Genomic DNA, 13,412 nt, shown 5'->3' with positions numbered 1-13,412 from the left:
CTGACATAACCCCTCACACTAGACTACTGCAACAACGTTTCCCCTGACATAACCCCTCACACTAGACTACTGCTACACCGTTTCCCCTGACATAACCCCTCACACTAGACTACTGCTACACTGTTTCCCCTGACATAACCCCTCACACTAGACTACTGCAACACCGTTTCCCCTGACATAACCCCTCACACTAGACTACTGCTACACTGTTTCCCCTGACATAACCCCTCACACTAGACTACTGCAACACCGTTTCCCCTGCTATAACCCTCACACTAGACTACTGCTACACCGTTTCCCCTGACATAACCCCTCACACTAGACTACTGCAACACCGTTTCCCCTGACATAACCCCTCACACTAGACTACTGCAACACAGTTTCCCCTGCCATAACCCCTCATACTAGACTACTGACATAACCCCTCACACTAGACTACTGCAACACTGTTTCCCCTGACATAACCCCTCATACTAGACTACTGACATAACCCCTCACACTAGACTACTGACATAACCCCTCACACTAGACTACTGCAACACTGTTTCCCCTGCCATAACCCCTCATACTAGACTACTGACATAACCCCTCACACTAGACTACTGCTACACCGTTTCCCCTGCTATAACCCCTCACATTAGACTACTGCAACACCGTTTCCCCTGCCATAACCCCTCACACTAGAATACTGCTACACTGTTTCCCCTGACATAACCCCTCACACTAGACTACTGCAACACCGTTTCCCCTGTCATAACCCCTCACACTAGACTACTGACATAACCCCTCACACTAGACTACTGCAACACCGTTTCCCCTGACATAACCCCTCACACTAGACTACTGCTACACCGTTTCCCCTGACATAACCCCTCACACTAGACTACTGCAACACCGTTTCCCCTGACATAACCCCTCACACTAGACTACTGCTACACCGTTTCCCCTGACATAACCCCTCACACTAGACTACTGCTACACCGTTTCCCCTGCCATAACCCCTCACACTAGACTACTGCTACACCGTTTCCCCTGACATAACCCCTCACACTAGAATACTGCTACACTGTTTCCCCTGACATAACCCCTCACACTAGACTACTGCTACACTGTTTCCCCTGTCATAACCCCTCACACTAGACTACTGCAACACCGTTTCCCCTGACATAACCCCTCACACTAGACTACTGCTACACTGTTTCCCCTGACATAACCCCTCACACTAGAATACTGCTACACTGTTTCCCCTGACATAACCCCTCACACTAGACTACTGCAACACCGTTTCCCCTGTCATAACCCCTCACACTAGACTACTGACATAACCCCTCACACTAGACTACTGCAACACCGTTTCCCCTGACATAACCCCTCACACTAGACTACTGCTACACCGTTTCCCCTGACATAACCCCTCACACTAGACTACTGCTACACCATTTCCCCTGCCATAACCCCTCACACTAGACTACTGCTACACCGTTTCCCCTGCCATAACCCCTCATACTAGACTACTGACATAACCCCTCACACTAGACTACTGCTACACCGTTTCCCCTGACATAACCCCTCACACTAGACTACTGCAACACCGTTTTCCCTGACATAACCCCTCACACTAGACTACTGCAACAACGTTTCCCTGACATAACCCCTCACACTAGACTACTGCTACACCGTTTCCCCTGACATAACCCCTCACACTAGACTACTGCTACACTGTTTCCCCTGACATAACCCCTCACACTAGACTACTGCAACACCGTTTCCCCTGACATAACCCCTCACACTAGACTACTGACATAACCCCTCACACTAGACTACTGCTACACTGTTTCCCCTGACATAACCCCTCACACTAGACTACTGCAACACCGTTTCCCCTGACATAACCCCTCACACTAGACTGTCATAACCCCTCACACTAGACTACTGCTACACCGTTTCCCCTGACATAACCCCTCACACTAGACTACTGCAACACCGTTTCCCCTGCTATAACCCCTCACACTAGACTACTGCTACACCGTTTCCCCTGACATAACCCCTCACACTAGACTACTGCAACACCGTTTCCCCTGACATAACCCCTCACACTAGACTACTGACATAACCCCTCACACTAGACTACTGCTACACTGTCTCCCCTGTCATAACCCCTCACACTAGACTACTGCTACACTGTCTCCCCTGCCATAACCCCTCACACTCGACTACTGACATAACCCCTCACACTAGACTACTGCAACACAGTTTCCCCTGCCATAACCCCTCATACTAGACTACTGACATAACCCCTCACACTAGACTACTGCAACACTGTTTCCCCTGACATAACCCCTCATACTAGACTACTGACATAACCCCTCACACTAGACTACTGACATAACCCCTCACACTAGACTACTGCAACACTGTTTCCCCTGCCATAACCCCTCATACTAGACTACTGACATAACCCCTCACACTAGACTACTGCTACACCGTTTCCCCTGCTATAACCCCTCACATTAGACTACTGCAACACCGTTTCCCCTGCCATAACCCCTCACACTAGAATACTGCTACACTGTTTCCCCTGACATAACCCCTCACACTAGACTACTGCAACACCGTTTCCCCTGTCATAACCCCTCACACTAGACTACTGACATAACCCCTCACACTAGACTACTGCAACACCGTTTCCCCTGACATAACCCCTCACACTAGACTACTGCTACACCGTTTCCCCTGACATAACCCCTCACACTAGACTACTGCAACACCGTTTCCCCTGACATAACCCCTCACACTAGACTACTGCTACACCGTTTCCCCTGACATAACCCCTCACACTAGACTACTGCTACACCGTTTCCCCTGCCATAACCCCTCACACTAGACTACTGCTACACCGTTTCCCCTGACATAACCCCTCACACTAGAATACTGCTACACTGTTTCCCCTGACATAACCCCTCACACTAGACTACTGCAACACCGTTTCCCCTGTCATAACCCCTCACACTAGACTACTGACATAACCCCTCACACTAGACTACTGCAACACCGTTTCCCCTGACATAACCCCTCACACTAGACTACTGCTACACCGTTTCCCCTGACATAACCCCTCACACTAGACTACTGCTACACTGTTTCCCCTGCCATAACCCCTCACACTAGACTACTGCTACACCGTTTCCCCTGACATAACCCCTCACACTAGACTACTGCTACACCGTTTCCCCTGACATAACCCCTCACACTAGACTACTGCTACACCGTTTCCCCTGACATAACCCCTCACACTAGACTACTGCAACACTGTTTCCCCTGTCATAACCCCTCACACTAGACTACTGCAACACCGTTTCCCCTGACATAACCCCTCACACTAGACTACTGCAACACCGTTTCCCCTGACATAACCCCTCACACTAGACTACTGCTACACCGTTTCCCCTGCCATAACCCCTCACACTAGACTACTGCAACACTGTTTCCCCTGACATAACCCCTCACACTAGACTACTGCAACACTGTCTCCCCTGCCATAACCCCTCACACTAGACTACTGACATAACCCCTCACACTAGACTACTGACATAACCCCTCACACTAGACTACTGCTACACCGTTTCCCCTGCCATAACCCCTCATACTAGACTACTGACATAACCCCTCACACTAGACTACTGCTACACCGTTTCCCCTGACATAACCCCTCACACTAGACTACTGCAACACTGTTTTCCCTGACATAACCCCTCACACTAGACTACTGCAACAACGTTTCCCCTGACATAACCCCTCACACTAGACTACTGCTACACCGTTTCCCCTGACATAACCCCTCACACTAGACTACTGCTACACTGTTTCCCCTAACATAACCCCTCACACTAGACTACTGCAACACCGTTTCCCCTGTCATAACCCCTCACACTAGACTACTGCAACACCGTTTCCCCTGACATAACCCCTCACACTAGACTGTCATAACCCCTCACACTAGACTACTGCAACACCGTTTCCCCTGACATAACCCCTCACACTAGACTACTGTAACACTGTTTCACCTGCCATAACCCCTCACACTAGACTACTGACATAACCCCTCACACTAGACTACTGCTACACTGTCTCCCCTGTCATAACCCCTCACACTAGACTACTGCTACACTGTCTCCCCTGCCATAACCCCTCACACTCGACTACTGACATAACCCCTCACACTAGACTACTGCAACACCGTTTCCCCTGCCATAACCCCTCATACTAGACTACTGACATAACCCCTCACACTAGACTACTGCAACACTGTTTCCCCTGACATAACCCCTCATACTAGACTACTGACATAACCCCTCACACTAGACTACTGCAACACTGTTTCCCCTGCCATAACCCCTCATACTAGACTACTGACATAACCCCTCACACTAGACTACTGCTACACCGTTTCCCCTGCTATAACCCCTCACATTAGACTACTGCTACACCGTTTCCCCTGACATAACCCCTCACACTAGACTACTGCTACACTGTTTCCCCTGACATAACCCCTCACACTAGACTACTGCTACACTGTTTCCCCTGTCATAACCCCTCACACTAGACTACTGCAACACCGTTTCCCCTGCCATAACCCCTCATACTAGACTACTGACATAACCCCTCACACTAGACTACTGCAACACTGTTTCCCCTGACATAACCCCTCATACTAGACTACTGACATAACCCCTCACACTAGACTACTGACATAACCCCTCACACTAGACTACTGCAACACTGTTTCCCCTGCCATAACCCCTCATACTAGACTACTGACATAACCCCTCACACTAGACTACTGCTACACCGTTTCCCCTGCTATAACCCCTCACATTAGACTACTGCAACACCGTTTACCCTGCCATAACCCCTCACACTAGACTACTGCTACACCGTTTCCCCTGACATAACCCCTCACACTAGACTACTGCTACACTGTTTCCCCTGACATAACCCCTCACACTAGACTACTGCTACACTGTTTCCCCTGTCATAACCCCTCACACTAGAATACTGCAACACCGTTTCCCCTGTCATAACCCCTCACACTAGACTACTGACATAACCCCTCACACTAGACTACTGCAACACCGTTTCCCCTGACATAACCCCTCACACTAGACTACTGCTACACCGTTTCCCCTGACATAACCCCTCACACTAGACTACTGCTACACCATTTCCCCTGCCATAACCCCTCACACTAGACTACTGCTACACCGTTTCCCCTGCCATAACCCCTCATACTAGACTACTGACATAACCCCTCACACTAGACTACTGCTACACCGTTTCCCCTGACATAACCCCTCACACTAGACTACTGCAACACCGTTTTCCCTGACATAACCCCTCACACTAGACTACTGCAACAACGTTTCCCCTGACATAACCCCTCACACTAGACTACTGCTACACCGTTTCCCCTGACATAACCCCTCACACTAGACTACTGCTACACTGTTTCCCCTGACATAACCCCTCACACTAGACTACTGCAACACCGTTTCCCCTGACATATCCCCTCACACTAGACTACTGCTACACTGTTTCCCCTGACATAACCCCTCACACTAGACTACTGCAACACCGTTTCCCCTGCTATAACCCCTCACACTAGACTACTGCTACACCGTTTCCCCTGACATAACCCCTCACACTAGACTACTGCAACACCGTTTCCCCTGACATAACCCCTCACACTAGACTACTGTAACACTGTTTCACCTGCCATAACCCCTCACACTAGACTACTGACATAACCCCTCACACTAGACTACTGCTACACTGTCTCCCCTGTCATAACCCCTCATACTAGACTACTGACATAACCCCTCACACTAGACTACTGCAACACTGTTTCCCCTGCCATAACCCCTCATACTAGACTACTGACATAACCCCTCACACTAGACTACTGCAACACTGTTTCCCCTGACATAACCCCTCATACTAGACTACTGACATAACCCCTCACACTAGACTACTGACATAACCCCTCACACTAGACTACTGCAACACTGTTTCCCCTGCCATAACCCCTCATACTAGACTACTGACATAACCCCTCACACTAGACTACTGCTACACCGTTTCCCCTGCTATAACCCCTCACATTAGACTACTGCAACACCGTTTCCCCTGCCATAACCCCTCACACTAGAATACTGCTACACTGTTTCCCCTGACATAACCCCTCACACTAGACTACTGCAACACCGTTTCCCCTGTCATAACCCCTCACACTAGACTACTGACATAACCCCTCACACTAGACTACTGCAACACCGTTTCCCCTGACATAACCCCTCACACTAGACTACTGCTACACCGTTTCCCCTGACATAACCCCTCACACTAGACTACTGCAACACCGTTTCCCCTGACATAACCCCTCACACTAGACTACTGCTACACCGTTTCCCCTGACATAACCCCTCACACTAGACTACTGCTACACCGTTTCCCCTGCCATAACCCCTCACACTAGACTACTGCTACACCGTTTCCCCTGACATAACCCCTCACACTAGAATACTGCTACACTGTTTCCCCTGACATAACCCCTCACACTAGACTACTGCAACACCGTTTCCCCTGTCATAACCCCTCACACTAGACTACTGACATAACCCCTCACACTAGACTACTGCAACACCGTTTCCCCTGACATAACCCCTCACACTAGACTACTGCTACACCGTTTCCCCTGACATAACCCCTCACACTAGACTACTGCTACACTGTTTCCCCTGCCATAACCCCTCACACTAGACTACTGCTACACCGTTTCCCCTGACATAACCCCTCACACTAGACTACTGCTACACCGTTTCCCCTGACATAACCCCTCACACTAGACTACTGCTACACCGTTTCCCCTGACATAACCCCTCACACTAGACTACTGCACCAATGTGTCGCAACACCGTTTCCCCTGTCATAACCCCTCACACTAGACTACTGCAACACCGTTTCCCCTGTCATAACCCCTCACACTAGACTACTGCACCAATGTGTCGCAACACCGTTTCCCCTGACATAACCCCTCACACTAGACTACTGCTACACTGTTTCCCCTGACATAACCCCTCACACTAGACTACTGCAACACCATTTCCCCTGCCATAACCCCTCACACTAGACTACTGCAACACCATTTCCCCTGCCATAACCCCTCACACTAGACTACTGCAACACCATTTCCCCTGCCATAACCCCTCACACTAGACTACTGCTACACCATTTCCCCTGCCATAACCCCTCACACAAGGAGAGAGAAGATGATGTGCAGGTTTGCAGAAAAAAAAAATGTGCGCCGTTGTTGGATATTGATTAGCAATTGTCAAAAATGCACAGAAATGCCAAAATATGCGTGGAATTTTTTGTTCAGATTATTTGTTTGCCATATGTGATCTATAGGCTGGTAGTTAAGTAAGTGGTATATTCCATAGAGGGGTTTGAATAGAGAGAAGACAGTAATCTATAAGCTGGGAACATAGGTTACAACATCTATTCTCGCTCTTAAAGGGGCAGTCGCCTATATTGGGTGTACAAATTCACTATTCAATCTGCAGTTAACTCTTCTGCTAATTATTCTGTTACCAATAATATTTACATGTTAATAGTATCTTCTGAATACATTTATTATGTCTCATAGTTTGTATTGATTATTATTATTATTTGTAGTTTTTCACCGCTTTTTCTCCCCAATTTCGTGGAATCCAAATTGGTAGTTACATTCTTGTCTCATCGCTGTAACTCCCGTACGGACTCGGGAGAGGCGAAGGTCGAGAGCCGTGCGTCCTCCAAAACACAACCAAACCGCACTGCTTTTTGACACAATGCCCACTTAACCAGGAAGCCAGCTGCACCAATGTGTCGGAGGAAACACCGTACACCTGGCGACCGTGTCAGCGTGCACTGCGCCCGGCCCGCCACAGGAGTCGCTAGTGCGCGATGGGACAAGGACATAATGCTGGGCCGATTGTGCACCGACCCATTTGTTTTCCGGTCGCGGCAGAGCCTGGAATCGAACCCAGAATCTCTAGTGGCACAGCTAGTACTGCGATGCAGTGCCTTTGACCACTGCGCCACTCGGAAGACTTTTGTCTCATATTTTAACCAAATGCAATCTATAAGATTCCAAAATGTAAGTAGGCTTTATCACAACCAGCCGTGATTGGGAGTCCCATAGGGCGGAGCACAATTAGCCCAGCGTTGTCTGGGTTTGGCCGGGGTAGGCCGTCATTGTAAATAAGAATTTGTTCTTAAGTTCTTAACTGACTTGCCTAGTTAAGTAAAGGTTAAATATTTTTGTATATATATCTAGCTGTCCGAGAACAGATTCTGATGGAATGGCTCGTCCTGCACTTTGTAAGAACCCAAAGTGAATATCTTGGTTCATTTTTAAACATAGCGATGTGAATGCAACAAGGACTCGGTCCACAAAACAGGTGAAGTAAACTATTTTGTGAATAAAAAGAGAACAGTTATTTAGCTTTTTTTTTTAACCCCCTAGTTCACTTTAAAGAGGACTGAGATCGGTTATTTTAAAAGAGGACTATATGTGAAAAAACCCTAAAAACTAAAATCTTCATGTGAATTTTTTGTTGTTGTTGAGTGTTCTTACGTTTAGTAGATGGTCAGACTTGGGTCTATCCTGGGGGATTTTCTGAAGGCAGGAATCAACAAAGTTTCTAAAGTAATCCGTCCTGCATAGAGGGAAGGAGGGAAGGAGGGAGGGATAAAGGGCAAGAGAGAAAAAAATCATTGCCACAATTAAATTAAAGTAAAATCCATCACCTGTGATAGCCCTAACCCATGATAGCTATAGTACTACAATAAAATGCTATATCCTTATGAAAATACCTTGAGGTGTGTGTCTCAGGGTTTCCGTTATGAAAATGTGGCACCGGATATTTGAGAAATTTACCGGACCCCGTATGCATTGTACCCTGATTAGGGAGTCCACCCACGGTGCTCAGAATGACAGAAATCACATTTTGATCATGGTAATTCATCTGAACAGAACGTGCAAATGGAGGATGCAATGACGTGTCCTTTACCGCTCACATTGAAGACGGTAGAAGAACTGTCCACATTTACTTTTCCTCAGACAACAAGATGAGTAACGAACAGCTAAATCACTAGCCAAGGCATACGAGCCGTGTGAGTTAAGTTTGGGGGAAGCAAATGTTCACCATAAATGCACCTTCAAAATAAAGCATTCCATGCATCATCACATTTGCAGAGACGTATGTAAGACAGCCTACTATTCAGAATGTGATGAGTAGATTGGCTAGTCATCATTTAGGTTTATAATACAACTGAATCACTGTTTTGAAAAAAGACAGTTCAATGCATGGCTGAGTGGCGTATAGCGTAGAGGCCTGGGCTATAGGCCATATCAGATGTGTTTCTTCTTTCTTTGCACAGGAAAACACATTTCATACAATTCTACTACACTTTGTATGACTGGAGACATCAGCAGAATCTTTTCTTAAAATGACAAATTACACGGTAGCCTACTCTGCTGACAATGACAACAGATCAATAACATCAACGCTGTCCATATAAACCGGCAGAGAAGGGGAGACACATAGAAGATGACGTCCATCTAAACTGGAGGAGGAAATTATTGTCCAGAAACAAACATAAGTGGCACTGACCCAACAATGATAAAGAGTGAACATGCTGTGCCCACTCACTGGGGATACGGCCGATGCTCTCTGCTGGTGCCAATAAGATAGCCTATAGGCCTACGGTTGTTCCCTCAATTAAGTTGAGAATTTTGATAACTATAAAGACAGGTTAGAGTCTTTTCATTATCTTTGCTTTACAACAGCCATTTGTTTTCCAAACTATGTTTTCTCACGATTTCATTTACAAATATAGCGATATGCCTGGCAGGGCCCCTCTACTTTTCACTGACAGTCACAACTCCGCAATCATTTATTTGGTATTTGCCGCGCGCGCTGCCTTTTTTCCCTGACTCTAGGCAATACGATTTAAAACGATCCACAACTAATCATTTTTTACAGCTAGGGGAAGCTAAATGATCCTCTTTGGCCAAATCATGCTTTAGTAGTCTATTCAGAATGATTGTATTTATTTCTGTATAGACAGTAGGCTAATTAGGCTATATCACTTTGGCAATTTAATTCAATTCACTTAGCGAAAGCTTAGCTTCCCTAAGCCTTATGGACGTGCCGCCTATGTCAATCTACTATCCCCCACAGTAGAACAGTGTACCTATTCTATTGGTCAGCTTGTCGAGAAAGAAATAGCCGAAACAGACTCTGGGACAGTTGTGGGACAATAGATCCCAAATTCATACAACCAGTAGGCCTAGGCTACATAAAAAAAACGTTCAAAAGCAATGAGTCTGATGCAACATATTAGACCGTTTAGCTTAAAATGTTGATAAACTGTTATTTCTTCACATTATTAGGGCAGCATAATAGTCTAGTCTAGTATAGTAATAGTCTAGTCATGCGCCAAGGCGTTAGGCTACGCGGGAATGTGAATTTGGCTACTAGACAATGAAAGAAAGTTACAAACCAATAGAACACGAGAGAAATAGCTTACTGGTTTCAATGGCCTGTCTTCAGACAAGTCTTTATCAATGGCCTGTCTTCAGACAAGTCTTTATCAATGGCCTGTCTTCAGACAAGTCTTTATCAATGACCTGTCTTCAGACAAGTCTTTATCAATGGCCTGTCTTCAGACAAGTCTTTATCAATGGCCTGTCTTCAGACAAGTCTTTATCAATGGCCTGTCTTCAGACAAGTCTTTATCAATGGCCTGTCTTTAGACAAGTCTATCAGATAATTGACTGAACATACTCTCCTGCAACCCGCCTCACCCAATGTCGTACGGATCCGCTATTTTGTATACTTATGAACCGGGAACAACCATCAAAAGCTAGCCAGCTAACTGGCTACTAGCTAGTAGTCAGTTAGCCATCGCTAGGCCGATCTGCTAGGACCATCTCCCGGCTAGCTGAAGAGGCCCATTAGCCACTCCTTGGGCTACAATACCTATTTTGCCAATTGGACCGGACTACCGACGTAATTCTGCCCGAGGGGGATTTTTCAACTGGCTCCTGCATTGCGACATCCCCTGAATGCCCAACCGCTAGCCTGCTAGCCGCAGCCCGCTAGCTGTCTAGAGCACATTGGACTGTTAGCTTAAGAGGCCCATCGGATAAATTATTTGGCCACTATACCTATTTTGCCAATTGGCCTGGTTTACCACACAGAGCCCTGCTGATCCGTCCTCTGAACCTGAACCCCCAACAGAAGCTAGCCAACTAACTAGCTAGTAGTCAGCTAGCCACTGCTAGCGGTCATTAGCTACCTTTAGACCGGAAAACTCTTGCCAGTCTGCACAGCGCGACTCAAACCAGAGCAAATCTGACTTATTTTTCTCCATATCTCCGGATTCCTACCGGAAGCTCTGAAGGTTTTATTTTATTTTTTAAATTTTCCCACCTGGATCATCGCAGCTAGCTAGCAGCTATCCGAGTGGCCACTCCTGGCTAACGGCTCTGTCCCGAAGCAAGAACCAATTAGCATGGAGCAAGCCTTTCTAGGCCCATCTGCTAGGCCCATCTCCCAGCTAGCCGTAGAGGTCCATCAGCCACTCCTTGGGCTTCAATACCTATTTTTCCGACTGGCCTGGACCCCCACCGACCCATCACGACTGGACTACCGGCGTGATTCGCCCGAGGGGGTCTCTCAACTGGCTCCTCCGTCGCGACGTCCCCTGAATGCCCATCCGCTAGCCTGCTAGCCGCGGTCCGCTAGCTGTCTAGAGCACATCGGACTGTTAGCTTAAGAGGCCCATCGGACAAATTCTTTGGCCACTATACCTATTTTGCCAATTGGCCTGGTTTACCACACTGACCCCTGCTGATCCGTCTGCCGACGTAACTGCACGAGGGTGCCACAACAGACTTTCTTCCGTCGCGACGTCCCTTGAAGGCCCTTCTGCTAGCTTGCTAGCCCCTGGACCGCTAGCTGCCTGAAGCCACTCACTGGACTCCTATGATCCCTCGGCTACGCATGCCTCTCCCTAACATCAATATGCCTTGTCCATTGCTGTTTTGGTTCGCAATTATTGCCTTATTTCACTGTAGAACCTCTAGCCCTGCTCAATACGCCTTAGTTAACACTTTAGTTCCACCTCCCACACATGCGGTGACATCCCCTGGTTTAAATGATATTTCTAGAGACAATATATCTCTTTCATCGTCACTCTATGCACAGGTTTACCCACACTGTATTCACATCCTACCATACCCTTGTCTGTATATTATGCCTTGAATCTATTCTACCGTGCCCAGAAACCTGCTCCTTTTACTCTGTTCTGAACGTACTAGACGACCAGTTCTGTTAGCCTTTAGCCGTACCCTTATCCTACTCCTCCTCTGGTGATGTGGAGGTTAATCCAGGCTCTGCAGTGCCTAGCTCCACTCCCATTTCCCAGGCGCTATCATTTGTTGACTTCTGTAACCGTAAAAGCCTTGGTTTCATGCATGTTAACATTAGAAGCCTCCTCCCTAAGTTTGTTTTATTCACTGCCCTAGCACATTCTGCCAACACGGATGTCATGTCTGAATCCTGGTTTAGGAAGACCACCAAAAACAGAGTTGCAATCTACTGCAGGGATAGCCTGCAGAGTTCTGTCTTATTATCCAGGTCTGTGCCCAAACAATTGAGCTTCTACTTTTAAAATTCCACCTCTCCAGAAACAAGTCTCTTACCGTTGCTGCTTGCTATTGACCACCGTCTGCCCCCAGCTGTGCCCTGCACAACATATGCGAATTGATTGCCTGCTATCTATCTTCAGAGCTCGTGCTGCTAGGTGACCTAAACTGGGACATGCTTAACACCCCGGCCATCCTTCAATCTAAGCTTGATGCTCTCAATCTCACACAAATTATCAAGGAACCCACCAAGTACAACCCCAAATCTGTAAACACAGGCACCCTCATTGATATCATCCTAACCAACCTGCCCTCCAAATACACCTCTGCTGTTTTCAACCAGGATCTCAGCAATCATTGCCTGCATCCGTAATGGGTCTGTGGTCAAGCGACCACCCCTCATCACTGTCAAACGCTCCCTAAAACACTTCAGTGAGCAGGCCTTTCTAATCGACCTGGCCCGGGTATCCTGGAAGGATATTGACCTCATTCCGTCAGTAGAGGACACCTGGTTGTTCTTTAAAAGTGCTTTCCTCACCATCTTACATAAACATGCACCATTCAAAAAATGTAGAACCAGGAACAGATATAGCCCTTGGTTCACTCCAGACCTGACTGCCCTTGACCAGCACAAAAACATCCTGTGGCGTTCTGCATT

At 47.3% G+C, this 13,412-nt stretch overlaps 1 protein-coding gene across 1 annotated transcript in view; it reads right to left on the bottom strand.

Moving 5' to 3' along the window:
• Window positions 1-13,412, bottom strand: part of LOC120021131 (serine/threonine-protein kinase TAO1-like) — a 59,934-nt gene that overhangs the window by 29,440 nt on the left and 17,082 nt on the right. Inside the window, exon 10 of the mRNA XM_038964770.1 lies at window positions 8,675-8,756. Within this exon, the coding sequence (XP_038820698.1) occupies window positions 8,675-8,756 (82 nt within the window). The remainder of the gene's footprint in view (window positions 1-8,674; window positions 8,757-13,412) is intronic.

This window comes from Salvelinus namaycush, chromosome 26 (genome assembly GCF_016432855.1).
Source record: "Salvelinus namaycush isolate Seneca chromosome 26, SaNama_1.0, whole genome shotgun sequence".
In the NCBI taxonomy this organism is placed as follows: domain Eukaryota; kingdom Metazoa; phylum Chordata; class Actinopteri; order Salmoniformes; family Salmonidae; genus Salvelinus; species Salvelinus namaycush.
The sequence above is the reverse complement of the archived record's forward strand: the minus strand, read 5'-3'. Positions and strand labels throughout refer to the sequence as shown.